The following is a 14,008-nucleotide window of genomic DNA, read 5'->3' on the forward strand; positions in this document are numbered from 1 at the left end:
AAGGCTGAGAACCCCTGATACCAGTGATTGGTATTTGTTCCATTTTATAGATGAGGAAACCAAAGCTCAGAGAGGCTAAATAAGTATAGGGCCACCGTAGGCCTACCAGATCGGAATTTCTGGAGCATGGGACCCAGGGACGTGTATCTTTAGAGTCAAGCCCAGGTGATTCTATGGCTACTAGCCTGGTTCGGTCCTTGGACCAGCTTTTGGGAACCACCAAATGCTAACCGATGTCCTGAAATGATCAAGTGACTATATCCCAGTAGAATCCTGGGTGCCTGGCATGGCCAACAAAATTGGCCCCTAGGACTTGAGCTCTAGCACCTTGCTTTAAGATCGTTGGTGTGGGACATGAAGCCGACTCTCACTTGTCACTGAGCATCTGGACTTTGAGTTCGTCTATATATGTCACGTTGGCAGACCTGTTAAACAGAGAGAGATATTTGTTCTTCAGAGATGTTGTTCTTTCTTCTTCCCCCTGGAGGTTCCTGCCCACTCAGTCAGATTAGAGCTATATAAACAAGCTCGTACTATTGAGCTAGCACACATCTTGTGAATCTTTTTTCCTGAAGTGTTTAACATTGCTGATGTCAGAAAAAAAATCCACTGTTTTTGTTGTTGTTGTTGTTGTTTGTTTTAAGGTTTTATTTATTTATTTGACAGAGAGAGACACAGCAAGAAAGGGAACACAAGCAGGGGGAGTGGGAGAAGGAGAAGCAGGCTTCCCATGGAGCGGAGAGCCCGATGTGGGGCTCGATCCCAGGACCCTGGGATCATGACCTGAGCCGAAGGCAGATGCTTAATGACTGAGCCACCCAGGCGCCCCTCCACTGGGTTTTAATGGGCTGAGGCAAACAATATGAAGTTGATACAATATGGAGGAGAGGAAATAACATCAACAGAGATTCTTATTTGGCAGCACAAATATTCAGACTATATTACAATCAGGCTTTGATGACCTCTCCGGCAAGATATTTCCCTGAATAGGGTTTTGAGAGCTAGACATCAAGAGGGGCAGGCATGATGTTGAAGGCTTTTAGCTGCATGTGATGGTGATCTTAGTGGTACTGGAGTGTCACTGCAGTGGTCTGAGTCTTAGCTGTGAGTCACGATCACAGGAGAAGCTTGTTAAACAGCTGATGGCTTCATCTCTGAATCCCTGAGGTGGGGGAAGGGTTTCTTCAACGATCTTGATGCTGGTGGCCTGGGATTTCATGAAACCAGACTGCTGGTCAGTTGCTACATTCATTCTGCACTAGGGAATTTGCATGCCTTGTTTTATTTCCTCTTCAAAAACAACTCTGCAAAGATGAGGGTTCTCATCTTCCAAGTTGGGGGGATTGTGGGGCGGTAGTCAGTTGTCAGAGGCTACCCAGCAGGCTTGGTGTAGCCGGAGCCGAGGTGCTATTTCCAACCTGACTTCAAAGCCTCTTTCTTTTGCACATTGAGGTCCTTCTACCTGCTGGGCTCAGCACTGTTATCTGCTGGACCCTAGGCTTGGCTTGCTCCAGAGGGGCCAGCATTACAAAGGAAACAGCTGGTATTTGTTGTAACTGCAAACTACACACACAACATGGAGTAAATTGCAGTCCTGATTTGTAGAAGATTTACTAATCAGAGTTTGAGTCAGAGATGCTCAATTGTTCTGTTATTCACAGGGTCTCTCCCCACTATACTCTCTGTCCTCCCACATATTCCTTCTTATCTAAATGGCAAATGGATGGAGTGCCTGGGTGGCGCAGTTGGTTAAGTGTCCGACTCTTGATTTTGGCTCAGGTTATGATCTCAGGGTTGTGAGATCGAGCCCCATATCAGCTCTGTGCTGGGCGTGCAGCCTGCTTAAGATTCTCTCTCTCCCTCTCCCTCTGCCCTTTCCCCCCACTTGGGCCAGTGCGCGCTCTCTCTCTTTCTCTCAAATAAGTACATAAATAGCTCATGGATTCCTGAGTTCAGGGCTGACCCATACCAATAAACCCTGTGGAAAAGAGTGATTTCATACATAGGTCTTTGTCAATAAAGAGCCGCCTTTGTGGGGCAGTTTTAATGGCTTGTTATCCCGATGAATGTTCCAGAAGGAGTACACTGCATCTTGGTAGAATCTTACCAGTTTCTTCATTCATTCAAAAATATTTGAGTATCTACTATGTGTCATGCCCTGTTTCTAGGTGCTGGGGATAGAGGGGTGAACCCCACCAACAAAGACCCCACCCAAGCAGAACTGCCTTTAGTAGAGATCCCTGATAAATGAGTAAACAAAGAGAGGTGCGAAGCCCTGTTATTTCTAACCCCACATTTGACCGTTCCACTTAATCTTCTTGAGATCAGATTGTCTTCATGGTTTTTTTCTCTTGGGTGCCTACCGCTGCTGGGGTTTCAAAGGGCCATGCCTGTGTTGTCCCCTAGGCTGGAATGGCCTCTTCTGCCTCCCCCAGACTCCTATTCATCTTTCTCCTCGGATCTCCATTGCCAGGTTCTGCCCTATGCCAGCATAGCTAAACACCCACACATTACGATGTCCTGCTTCTGTGGACATGCCTGAACCCCCTCCTGGACTCTGAACACTTTAATGAGAGCATCTGTGTCTGATTTATCTTTATGTCTCCAGGGCCTAGCATGCAGCCTTGTGTGCAGATGCTCAGTGCGTTTGCTGGAGGAAATGCTGGGTCCCACCGCACCTGGTGGTAGGTGGTGGTATTACAGAAATCACTTCAAGGGGAGGGATGCTGAGTCTGGGAGGGGATGCTTTGCTCCAGCAGTCCTGTGATTCTCTGACAAGTTCAGCATGAGCCCTGCCATGACCAGAGAACACCGGCTAGGATATGGGCAGTGATGAGTGAAGAGAGGTGGTACGGAACATTCTGATGGGTGTTTGAGGGAAAGTGAGAAATGGGAAGCTCTGAGGTTCTAGGACTGAGCTGGAAGGAATAGTGAAGATGCAGGCTTTTCCAGCTGTCGTCCACCTAGGGTCCAGAGAGCCTGTGGCTTGACCTAGTTCTGACACTTAACTGCAAATCAGGTGGGGGAACCAGGCTACTGAGTTCAGAAGGCTTTCCACTATGTGGGGACTCTGGTGACAGCTAAGGAAGCAAAGGCATAGAGAGGTGAAGTAACTTGCCCCAGATCACACTGCTTGTAAGTGGGGGAGCCTAAATTCAGATGTGGATCTGTCTGATGACAGATGCCGGCTTGTAACCCCTGAACTACCTGTCTCTTCTAGGGGACTTAAAAACTCAAGCTCTTAACACGTTTTCAGTTCTCCCCTTTGTTAGCTGTAAGACATGATGTGTTTCCTTTCTGTTGAAGTCTGGTTGTGTGCTTTCAGGAAAACATTCACATTCTTCAAATATTAAGATAAAAGACCCTGAATTATTTACTGTGTGCCTATACATGCAGTACATATAAATAACATGAAGAAGTTTTTGGGTTTTCGCTACCATGAAATTTAAGATATTCCTATTTCATTTCTATCATATTCCATGTACAAATAAATATTTCATCCTGTGTTGTAACGAATGAGAATCTAGCCCTTTAAGGTCACAAACCCTAGCTTCACAGTCAATGGATGTAATCAGAGCCCCCTTACCTGTGAAGGTTTTGCACCCTGTTTCTCTAACAACTGTTGACACATGGGCTGGAAAGTGGTTAGATCACTATTTTAGAAATGATTCTTTCTAGACACAGAAAAGTTAAATGACATTGAGTTTCAAAATGAGCTGCTAGAGGAACCAAAAATAGAAGCTTTTCTACTACATACAAGACTCACTGAAATTCCTACCACAGAGACTGCCTGCCAGCACTTGGTAGTCTGAAGTCCCGGTCCTGGACACTTCAGCCTGTTGTAACACCAGAAATGTTTCTGTAGGGGGCAGGGGGGCTGCCAGGGAAAGGCAAAGGCAGGGCCGGCAGGATTGTTTCTAGGTCATTCCCAACCTTGCTGTTATTAACACAGTTTTCTAGGTGGGAGATAATATGCTCATTAAAGTCCGAGTGTTCGTTTACAAATAAAGCCAGAAACCCCAAATGGCTCTATTACATAGATAAATGAGCAGACATAAATGGACTCAATTTTTGTTTTTCATGCTCTCTCATATTCTGTATTCAGGCAAAGGAGTAGGGAAATAAGTAGCTGTTTAAAAATAAAACAGTGTGTTGTTCATTTAACTTTTAAAAGCCACTGACTGGAATTAATAATCAGTGTTTCCATGTAGCACTATACTGATGGAAACCCTGACATTACAGTGAGTGGAGATAAGAGAATGATGTTCTTTATCTCTTCATGTAATCTGACTTTTAAAACGCATCTTAATTCACAAACGTTGAAGAAAGCAAGCAACATTCAAATGGTATACTGAGGGCATTTAAATTCTTAGCACACATGACAAATTCCTGTCTCTTGCCCATCTCCCACCCAAATTGGCTTTTATGGAATGACCTTTGGTACCAACTTACTTTACAATAAAATCTTTCCTGAGTTTTTATTTTGAATTAAAATGGCCTTTTCTGTCAGGTATGGTATTTATAAAAGTTTCCTTGTTGAAAAGCCTATGAATTTTGTGCAAATAACCCAGGCAGGCTCTTAGCTTAGTGGTAACATTTGTGTAGGACTTCTTTGGCTTTATATGATACGTTTATACTCAGTTTATTGGACCCATCCCTGTGAGTACTCTGTGGAATTCACAGTTCGCTGATGAGAGCAGTGTAGAGGGAGGTGTCTTGGCATGGTTCTGGGTACACAGCAGGCGTTCAACATTTTGTTTTAAAAAGGAAGTTAACAAAGAGAACCCAATAGGTTATTTAACTTGTACGAAGTAGCACAGCAAATATAGGGTGATACCAAGCACTGAACTTCTTTTCTCAAAAATTCCATATGCTGTCACTGTTACACTGATATCTTTTCACACTTTTTAAAAAGGTCAAATTAAAAATATTCATTTTACTTAATTGAGGTTAAATTCACATAACATAAAATTAACTAAAGCATACATTTCAGTGGCTTTTAACACATTCACAACATTCTGCATCCATCACCCCTATCTAGTTCAAAAATGTTTTCATTATCCCAGAGGAGACCCCATATCCATTAAGCAGTAACCCCATTCCATCCTCCGCCCAGCTATTGGTAGCTACCAATTTGCTTCCTGTCTCTATAGATTTACCTATTCATTTCACGTAATTGGAATCATACAGTATCTGACTGTGTTAGTCTGTTTGGGCTGCTATAATAGAATATCACAGTTTGGGGGCGCCTGGGTGGCTCAGTTGGTTAAACAACTGCCTTCAGCTCAGGTCTTGATCCTGGAATCCCGGGATCGAGTCCCACATCGGGCTTCCTGCTCAGCAGGGAGTCTGCTTCTCCCTCTGACCCTCTTCCCTCCCATGCTTTCTATCTCTCATTCTCTCTCTCTCTCAAATAAATAAATAAAATCTAAAAAAAAAAAAAAAAAAAGAATATCACAGTTTGGCTGGCTTATCTCCCACCTAGAAAACTGTGTTAATAACAGCAAGGTTGGGAATGACCTATTATTTCTCATATTTCTGGAGCCTAGGAAGTCCAAGATCAAGGCTTGAGCAGATTTGGTGTCTGGTTCATGGATGGCTTTATTCTCACTGTGTCCCCACATGGTAGAAGGGAGCTCTCTGGGGTCTCTTTTATAAGGGCACTAATTACCTCCCAAAGACTTTACCCCCTAATACCATCACACTGGGGGTTAGAATTTCAACATGTGAATTTTGGTGGGGACATAAACATTCAGTCCATTGCAGTGATCTTTGTGTCTGGCTTCTTTCATTAAGCATAATGTTTTCAAGATAAATTTATACTGTAGCATGTATCAATACTTTATGCCTTTTCATGGGTGAATTTTATTCCATTGTAGGAATAGAGCATATTTGGCTTATCCATTCATCAGTTGATGGACATTGAATTGTTTCCATGTTTTGGCAATTGTGAATAGTGCTGCTGTGAATGTTTGTGTTCAAGTATTTGTTTGAATATTTGTTTTCAGTTCTTTGGGGTATAGTTGAATTTTCAGGTAATATGGTAATTCTACGTGTAACTTTTGAGGAGCCACCAAACTGTTTTTTCATAGCGACTGAACCATTTTACATTCCTACCAACAAGGTACAGGTGTTCAGATATCCCCACATCCTTGCCAACACTTGTTATTTCAGGTTTTTGTTTTTTTTTTTACTGTGACCATCCTAGTGGGTATGAAGCGGTATTTCCTTGTGGTTTTGATATGCATTTCCCTGATAAAATATTCAGATTTTTTTTATGTTAGTCACCATGCAGTATTAAGGAGAGTATGTATTGCATGGAGGGAACTGGGTGTTATATGAAAAAAAATTAATCATGGAACACTACATCAAAAACTAATGATGTACTGTATGGTGACTAAACTATTCAGATTTTAATGCATAGAGTTAATCAGAAAGTGAGCTTTGGTAAGACAAAATCAACATCAAAATGGTTGGCTTCATCTGTCTTCAGAAGTTTATGTAGAACTGGCATAAGCTCACCCCTAGGGTGCATGATTCTGGGCTGAAAATAAAGAATAAGTTGCTTGGGATTAGAATAATGTATGTGGATAACAAGAACCCAGTTATCCCCTAAACATTTTTTAAAATACTGCTTAAATTAATGAGGAAAAATAAATTCATCATGTTTTATTTTTGTATCACGTGCCAAAAGATACTTACTTCTTTGCATTGTAGAGCTTCCTTTATATATTATCTTCATGTCTTAATGATCTATTATTTATTTTTGCAGTGTGAGTGAAGATATCCGGGATGGCTCAGGGATCTGGGGATCAAAGAGCAGTGGGAATCGCTGACCCAGAGGAGAGTTCTCCAAATATGATAGTCTACCGAAAAGTAAGGCCTCTCATTAAATGCTAGGGGTGCTGCCTGTGTGTGTGTGTGTGTGTGTGTGTGTGTGTGTGTGTTTTGTGTAGGGTTGACTGATGGTTGACAGCTTGACAAATGTTTTCTGCCTAAACTGCCTTGACTGATAAATGAATATCATTTTCTTCTCATAGCCTCTGATTTTCCAATACTAAAATTCAAGGAACTTAGGTTTGTCATACTTGGAAAAATATGATTTGGTTTTCTTTAAAGATTTTATTTTTAAGTAATCTCTTCACCTAGTGTGGGGCTTGAACTTACAACCCTGAGATCAAGATTTGCATGGTCTACAGACTGAGCCAGCCATGTGCCCCCACTTTGGTTTTCTTTAAATGCAAAGTTTGCCTAAGCAATGCAGAGGGAGATATATTCTCATTTGAGGTAAAAAGCCTTTGTGTAACATTTTGATTGTTTTTGAACCCACAGTAGGTACAAGATCCTGGTCTAGATGCTATGGGAGATAACAGAGGTATGCATGTATTAGATGTCTGCAGTCAGTAGGAGACATAAGATGTACACAAATAACTGTAATAATCTAAGTGTCACTTTCCAAAAAAGAAGTGCAAATAGAGTGTTATATGAAATCAGAGGAGTAGGTGATTACTTCCAGGCTCAGAGGCCAGGTGTGGACTGGTGGAGGGGTGGTCTTTGAACTCCGTTTTAAAGGATGAGTAGGCCTGTTTTATGTGGAAAGCAGAAAAAGGAAGAACAACATTCCAGGTGGTGAGATACGTTCAGCAAAGGGAAGGAGCTGAAGAAGGTGAACAGCATCCAGAACCAGTGAGCTTGGGGGCATAGGTGACTACATGGAGTAATGGAGGTAAGATTTTGGGAAGAGTCTGGATGGAACCAGATTTTAGAATGTTGAATCATAGGCAATTTAATCATGAAAAATTTTGTGCTAGGAGTTGTAAAATCTCTTTGGGATTATGAGTCTTGCCATTGTGTGCCAGATGCATTATTATGAAGGCAGATTCAAGGTCCAGGGCGGCGGGGGGGAGGGGATTGGTATTTCTGTCTCTGTGAGAAAGGTAAGGAGGACACTAATTTAGCAGGGGAAATAACCCTGAGAATTGAGTGGGACTGAGCAAAGGGATTAAAGAGTAAAAATGACTTGGAAACTGAATGAATATAGAATTAGAAGGGGAATAGAGAATCAAAGATGACTGCGTTTTGACCTTGGGTATAGAAAGACACTGATGCCATTAATTCAAATAGGGATATTTGGAAGAATGTCTTAAAGGAAGGAACTATGGCACATAGTTTTATTTGTGCACATGTTGAATTTGAGGGAATAACTGCTTCTTATTAATACACCTTTTTAAGTCTTGCATATGTGTGAAAATTTAACCTAACTATATTACATATTAATAAGGAAAATGAGTCAATGTTCATTCATTTCACTAAATATTTGAGTTGTCTGCTGGGTTCTGTGTATTCTGCAAGACTGTGTTTGATCTCTGCTAATCACATGGGCAAGGTTGAACTAGATATTTCTGGATGATCAATATGGTGAATTTGTCTCTTTCTTTATAGAGACCTCAAACTAATCCTGCTTTGAGTATCAAATTCCTTAATCCTTTGCTTTGTAAGAGAATGCTTAGATAACCCTTCTCTAACAGAGATGCCTATTAAGTTGTAGTAAAGAAAAAAGAGATTAACAGGGCTAACCAATTAGTGAAGCATACTGAATAGAAGGATGTTTATTCATCATTACCTTCTTAACCCACCCCATGCTGGGAAACCCTAATGCCAAGCTCATAGAAATGTGAGCTTTGGAATCACACCTAGGTTAAAATTATTGCAACTCTACTACTTCCTAGTGGTGTGACCTTGAGTTCTGTGAGCTTCAGTTTCTTCATTTTAAAAAGAAGAATAAAAGGTGGGAGGAAGGATAGTACCTTGTGGGGTCATTATGAAGATTCATTTAGATAAAGTAAATGAGGCATTTCACATCTTACTTTGCATGGTTGTGGTCCATAGTGAATGCTCCTTTTTTTTTTTTTTTTATCTTTAGGTCTTATAAAGACAGTGTCATTTGGGGAGGAAATAAATTATAAAATGTATAAATGTTGGTGCTTTTAATAAGTTGACTAAACTATGTTTATACAGTGAGTTGCTTTTTTAAGACACAGGAAAACTACAATTTTTTAAATTTAAATTCAATTATTTTTATGTTGTTTAGGAGATTATAAACCAATGGGTTATTAAAGGTTGGTAGGAAATGTAAAGGTCATGCAACCCAAACACATTTCTACTAGAATGTTTGGTATTATGTTGAAAGGAAAACTTCCTTCAGGTTTGTGGGAACTTGATTTTTACTTTTTAGGTGGTAGGAGGGGACTCTTTTTTGGTTTAATTTAGATACAAAGTTGTCAATTGCTGTAGTTCTTCAGAGATATGACTACTAGCCATTTGGTTTCTATATTGGAAATATATCTTGCTTATTTAATGACAAATTTGTGTGTGGGGTATGCATGTGTTCATGTTATTTGCTGTATTAGTTAATTGCTATAAAAGGGATATTGCATCTGTTCGATCTATTGGAAAGAAGGCATTGCTTAGTATGGGTCTAGGACCTGGAATCATTTAAACCTAGTTCATTTGACTAAATCCTGGTTGCATTTCAACCATGGGTTATTTACTTAGTTCTCTATTCGCAGTGCTGTGGACCAGCCATTGGCTACAACCAATACAACCAATATCGCAGGACACTATCCTCAAGGTGTCAGTAAAGATTAAACCTTGAAACCAAGGTCAATTCAAGACATTTGCTATGGAAGTCCTCTTCTGTAATGGTTTTTTCAAGTTTGTAAACTCTAGAACCAAACCTTTTTTTAGAGGTCTACAACAGAAACTTATATTAAAAATTATGCAAATAGTGCTTTCCTTTTTGTTTTCTTTCTCTTGTTTGTTTCTTACTCATGTCAGATGTTTTTAGTGTGAAGTTTTTGCTCGGACTGTGTTGTGTTGATTCAGATGCTGACATTTAACAAGCCAGATCTAGAGAAATGGAGCTTTTGGGTAAACTTCCGAGTAATAGGTGGAATGATTATGTCCATGATGTTGTTGCGACTTTTAAATGCCATTTAGGATGGTCACCTTCTGACATATGAGTAATGATGGGTGGGTTTCTTAAGCCTACATTCTCAGAATCCTCTTCATTTCCTTTTCATGTTTTCTGTGTCATTAACTGTGAGAAGTTGTACTTTCCCCAAGGCATGGTTTATTTATTGAGTGGAACAGACTTTCTAATTTAGTTTTTCATCCTTCACATTCACATTTTGGATTGGAGGTGTATATGAAAAATGTATTGGTCACATTAAAAATCTATTTAAGAGAAAACCTTAATTATTTATTAAGTCACCCAGACCCTGTTAACCTTTTTTATATTCTTGGATCTGAAAAATCCTGGGTCATTGAATTGCCCAATGTAGGGATGATATTTGAACCTGACTGAACATCAGATCACTTAGGGGTGTTTTAGAAAAATATTGATCCTCAAAGGATCCCCTTCACCAAGATATTTTTGTTTCATAGGTCTGAACTGGATCCTGGGAATCTGTCTTATTTTATTTTTTATTTTAAAAAATTAAAAAAAAGATTTTATTTATTTGAGAGAGAGAGGGAGGGGGCATGAGCAGGGAGGGGGCATGAGCAGGGAGGGGGTGGGGCAGAGGGAGAGGGAGAAGCAGAGTCCCCACTGAACAGGGAGCCTGACACTGGCCAATCCCAGGACCCTGAGATCAGGACCTGAGCTGAAGGCAGACATTTAACCGACTAAGCCACCCAGGCACCCCCTAGGAATCTGAGTTTTAAACTCTAATCAGAAGAATCTGAGTTTGAAACACACTTACTTATCTTTTACAATATCCAGGTAGAGTACACATGGCAAAGTAATGGGGAAGTTGATGTTTTGAAGTGGGTTTTTGATTTTATAATTATTTGTAAATCTCTCAGATGTAGAAGAACCAATCTCCTGTCATAGACTTACAAGTAAGGGATTTTAGTAACACCCTCATTTAGATGAGCAAACTGAAGGATGGAGAGAGTATGTAATTTACATCAGGTTACTCAGCAGTTTCCCAGTGAAGCCATGATTGTGTCCAGGTAGCCTGATTCCCCCTGTTGGTGTCCCTTCCACTACCATGTTATCAACCACAGACTACCACTGCCACATTGTTGGGGCTCAACAGACTTTGGATGAATTAAATAAATGAAAATACTGTGCAGCAGCTCTTTGCTTTTCATGGTTATTCTCAGAGATTTGACTTGGGTTAACTTTGAACATTTGTAAATGCTAAAACTTCCTTCTGCTTGCTGGTGCTCTTGTTTCTCAGGTAAAGATTTTCTAAAATGTTTACTTTCTTTTATAAACTCAGAATTCTTTTGAGTATAAGTAGGTTGCTTGCCGATTTTGTTTAGTTCTCTGAGTGGTGTTAATAATGTCTCTTGAGAAATTTCCAACTTGACTGGTAATTTGATTTGGTAGAACTCTGGGCAATTAGATGGTAGTTGGACAGAGAAAATTGTAGCTTAACTTGACCCAAACTTGGGTCATGAGGCAGTACAGTGTGGTGGAAGATGCCAGACAGGGAGCAGATTGCTCTGGATATCTGGCCCCAGCTCCCACGCTTACTGCTTTGGTTCTCTGGATCGACAACTTCATTTTCCTAAAGCTCTGTTTCTTATTTTGATTTCCTCCTCTCTCCTTTCTTTTCCTCCTTCCTTCCCAGCCACAAAATATTTCTTACACCAAAAGAATATATTCAGTGTCCACATAAAGTAGAAAGAAGCATGATAAAATGAACCCTGTGTACCTAGCAACCCATCAATGTAATAAATAAAATATTACTTTGGCTTCATTTCCTCTTCTGTAAAATGAGGGGATTGGACTAAATATTGTAAACATACTTTTCTGTAATGATTTACCAGTTTCATTCTGTAAGTTTATAATCATTTAGAAGTTAAACTTCCCTGATGTCAAAACAGTGTTGTGAGACTGTAGACATACTTAATTAAGGGTCTTTTGAACTTTTCTGGAAATATTTTAAACAGTCCTACATAACCTAAACTGGATTGAGATAAAACCTAATGTAGTTAGGCATCAAGAGAAAAATTGTACTTGTAATGATTTAACATTCAACAAAGTATTTTCTTGGTGGCGACCTGTTTCTTTGGCTCACTGGTAACATTTAAGACGTTTGTCCAGGTATTTTTTTGGTGGTACTGATTGTACTTTAGATAGCAGGAACAGTGTTTAAATAGTAGCACTGGATACTGTCAGTAATACATAGTGTTAGGGATGAATTAGAAGTCTTAGAGAAAGAAGAAAAAGCCAATGTTCTTGTATGTCATTGCTGGCTTCCTTCACTTGTTAGTTTCCAGTTATTTATTCCTTCTCTGCTGGAATTCAGGTCTTGCCTTTGTGTTGCCCTGGTACTCCAAGGTCACTTTCCCTAATGTTCTAGGACCCTTGCAGTCCTGCATAGAAGTTGCTTTAGGCATATTTCCAAAAAGTAAATGTAGCACTATTTTAGTTACACAGGCAGTGGTATGCAGCAAGAAGGGGAAAAGAATCTAGCCTGGAAGAGGCAAGCCTGATGAACAAGCTGGGAATAGGAGATTGTTTTGGAATTCATGGAAGACAGTGGTAGTGGCCAGCACAACCGAGAGTCAGGTAATCTATAGATCCTGGTGACCAAGGCACAATGAAGATTAGCAATAATTTAATCAGCAAATATGCATTAGTGTCATTTGCATGCCAGATGCTAGGAATGCAAGATGAAATCTGTGCCCTGACAAAACCTGTAAGCTGATGGGGCAGAGATGGGTAACTAGACAATTGCAAGAGGCAGTTGGTAGATATGAGCTGAGGAATGTGGAAGGAGGTAGAAAGGTCACGAATATCAAGAGAGAGGATGATGGGATGTCATAGAAGACATCCAGAGGATTTGGCACCTGCCTTAATTTGTGAAAGATGAATAGGAATTAACATGGCAGAGAAGGGGAAAAAGAAGTGTAGGAGGCAGAAGGACTACCACATGGAAAGGGACAGAGTTGCGATGTTATAAACTGAGTTCTGGGAACTTCAAGTGGCTGTTTTCTTGGAGCTATGTATATGTGATGGAGGTTGAGAAATAAAGTTGGCTGGGGGAGATGAGGGCTGGATCATGAAAGACCTTACATATTCTGCCAAAGATTTAGGACATCATATATCTTCCCTTTGTACCTGCACATCCACTTTCCACTGGAATGTGCTGCTCTCTGCCCTAGGAAGTAGACTCATCTGCCCGGCTCTTGGAATCTGTGGCTTTGAATCAAGTTAGGTCAGTAGAAGCCTGGGGAGAAATGGGAGGGAGGAAGAAGAGCAAAGCCAGGGCGTCCCTTGCCATGGCTCCCTCTCTGTAGAGTCTTGCACTGCCCATGCCCCTTGACTGAAGATCATTGTTCTCTGGTCCTCATACCCTTTTCTTCTCTTCATCTTTTTTGGGCATCTGGGTGGCTCCAGTTTGTATGGTCCTCTATTGCTGTATAACCAATTACCCCAAAATGTGATGGGGTTAATTGGCTTAAGCATAACATTGTTTATGTCATAGGTTCCATGGGTCAGTAATCTTAGGTGGGTCCCCTGGGTCAGTGCCTCTCACAAAGACCACAATCAGATGTTGGCTGGGTTTGCAGTTTAATCTGAAGACTCACCTGAGGAAAGGCCCACTCCAAGCTTACTCATGTGTGTGTTGGCTGGATTCAGTTCCTCGAGTGCTGTGGGAGTGATGGCCTCAGTTCCTCACTAACTGTTGACTGGAGCCACTCTGAGTTTCTTGCTACATGTGTTTTTCCACAGGATAGCTCACAACAAGGCAGCTTGTTTTATCAGAGTGAGTAAGGAAGAAGAGGCAGAAAGGAGGGTGGTAGTGGGAGTTTCACTCTTTTATAACCTAATCTTGGACATAACATTCTATATCCTTTCTGTAAGGAGCAGGTGACTAGGTCCACTGCTAGGTGAGGGGTTTATGCACAAGTCAGAGGTTCCTGAGTGTTTCTTGTGGTTCTCCTATACTCTGCCACTTCTTTATACTTGGTCCTTTTTGAAATAAAC

General features: G+C 40.7%; 1 protein-coding gene across 16 annotated transcripts in view; it reads left to right on the plus strand.

Moving 5' to 3' along the window:
- Positions 1-14,008, plus strand: part of RGS6 (regulator of G protein signaling 6) — a 647,729-nt gene that overhangs the window by 17,599 nt on the left and 616,122 nt on the right. For all 16 annotated transcript variants that reach the window (XM_073895513.1, XM_073895514.1, XM_073895509.1 and 13 more), the window contains exon 2: positions 6,773-6,876. In XM_073895513.1, the coding sequence (XP_073751614.1) occupies positions 6,793-6,876 (84 nt within the window). In that variant the 5' untranslated portion in view covers positions 6,773-6,792. The remainder of the gene's footprint in view (positions 1-6,772; positions 6,877-14,008) is intronic.

Source organism: Callorhinus ursinus, unplaced genomic scaffold (assembly GCF_003265705.2).
Source record: "Callorhinus ursinus isolate GAN/ISIS: 27379988/994484 unplaced genomic scaffold, GSC_fseal_2.0 scaffold8, whole genome shotgun sequence".
In the NCBI taxonomy this organism is placed as follows: Eukaryota; Metazoa; Chordata; class Mammalia; order Carnivora; family Otariidae; genus Callorhinus; species Callorhinus ursinus.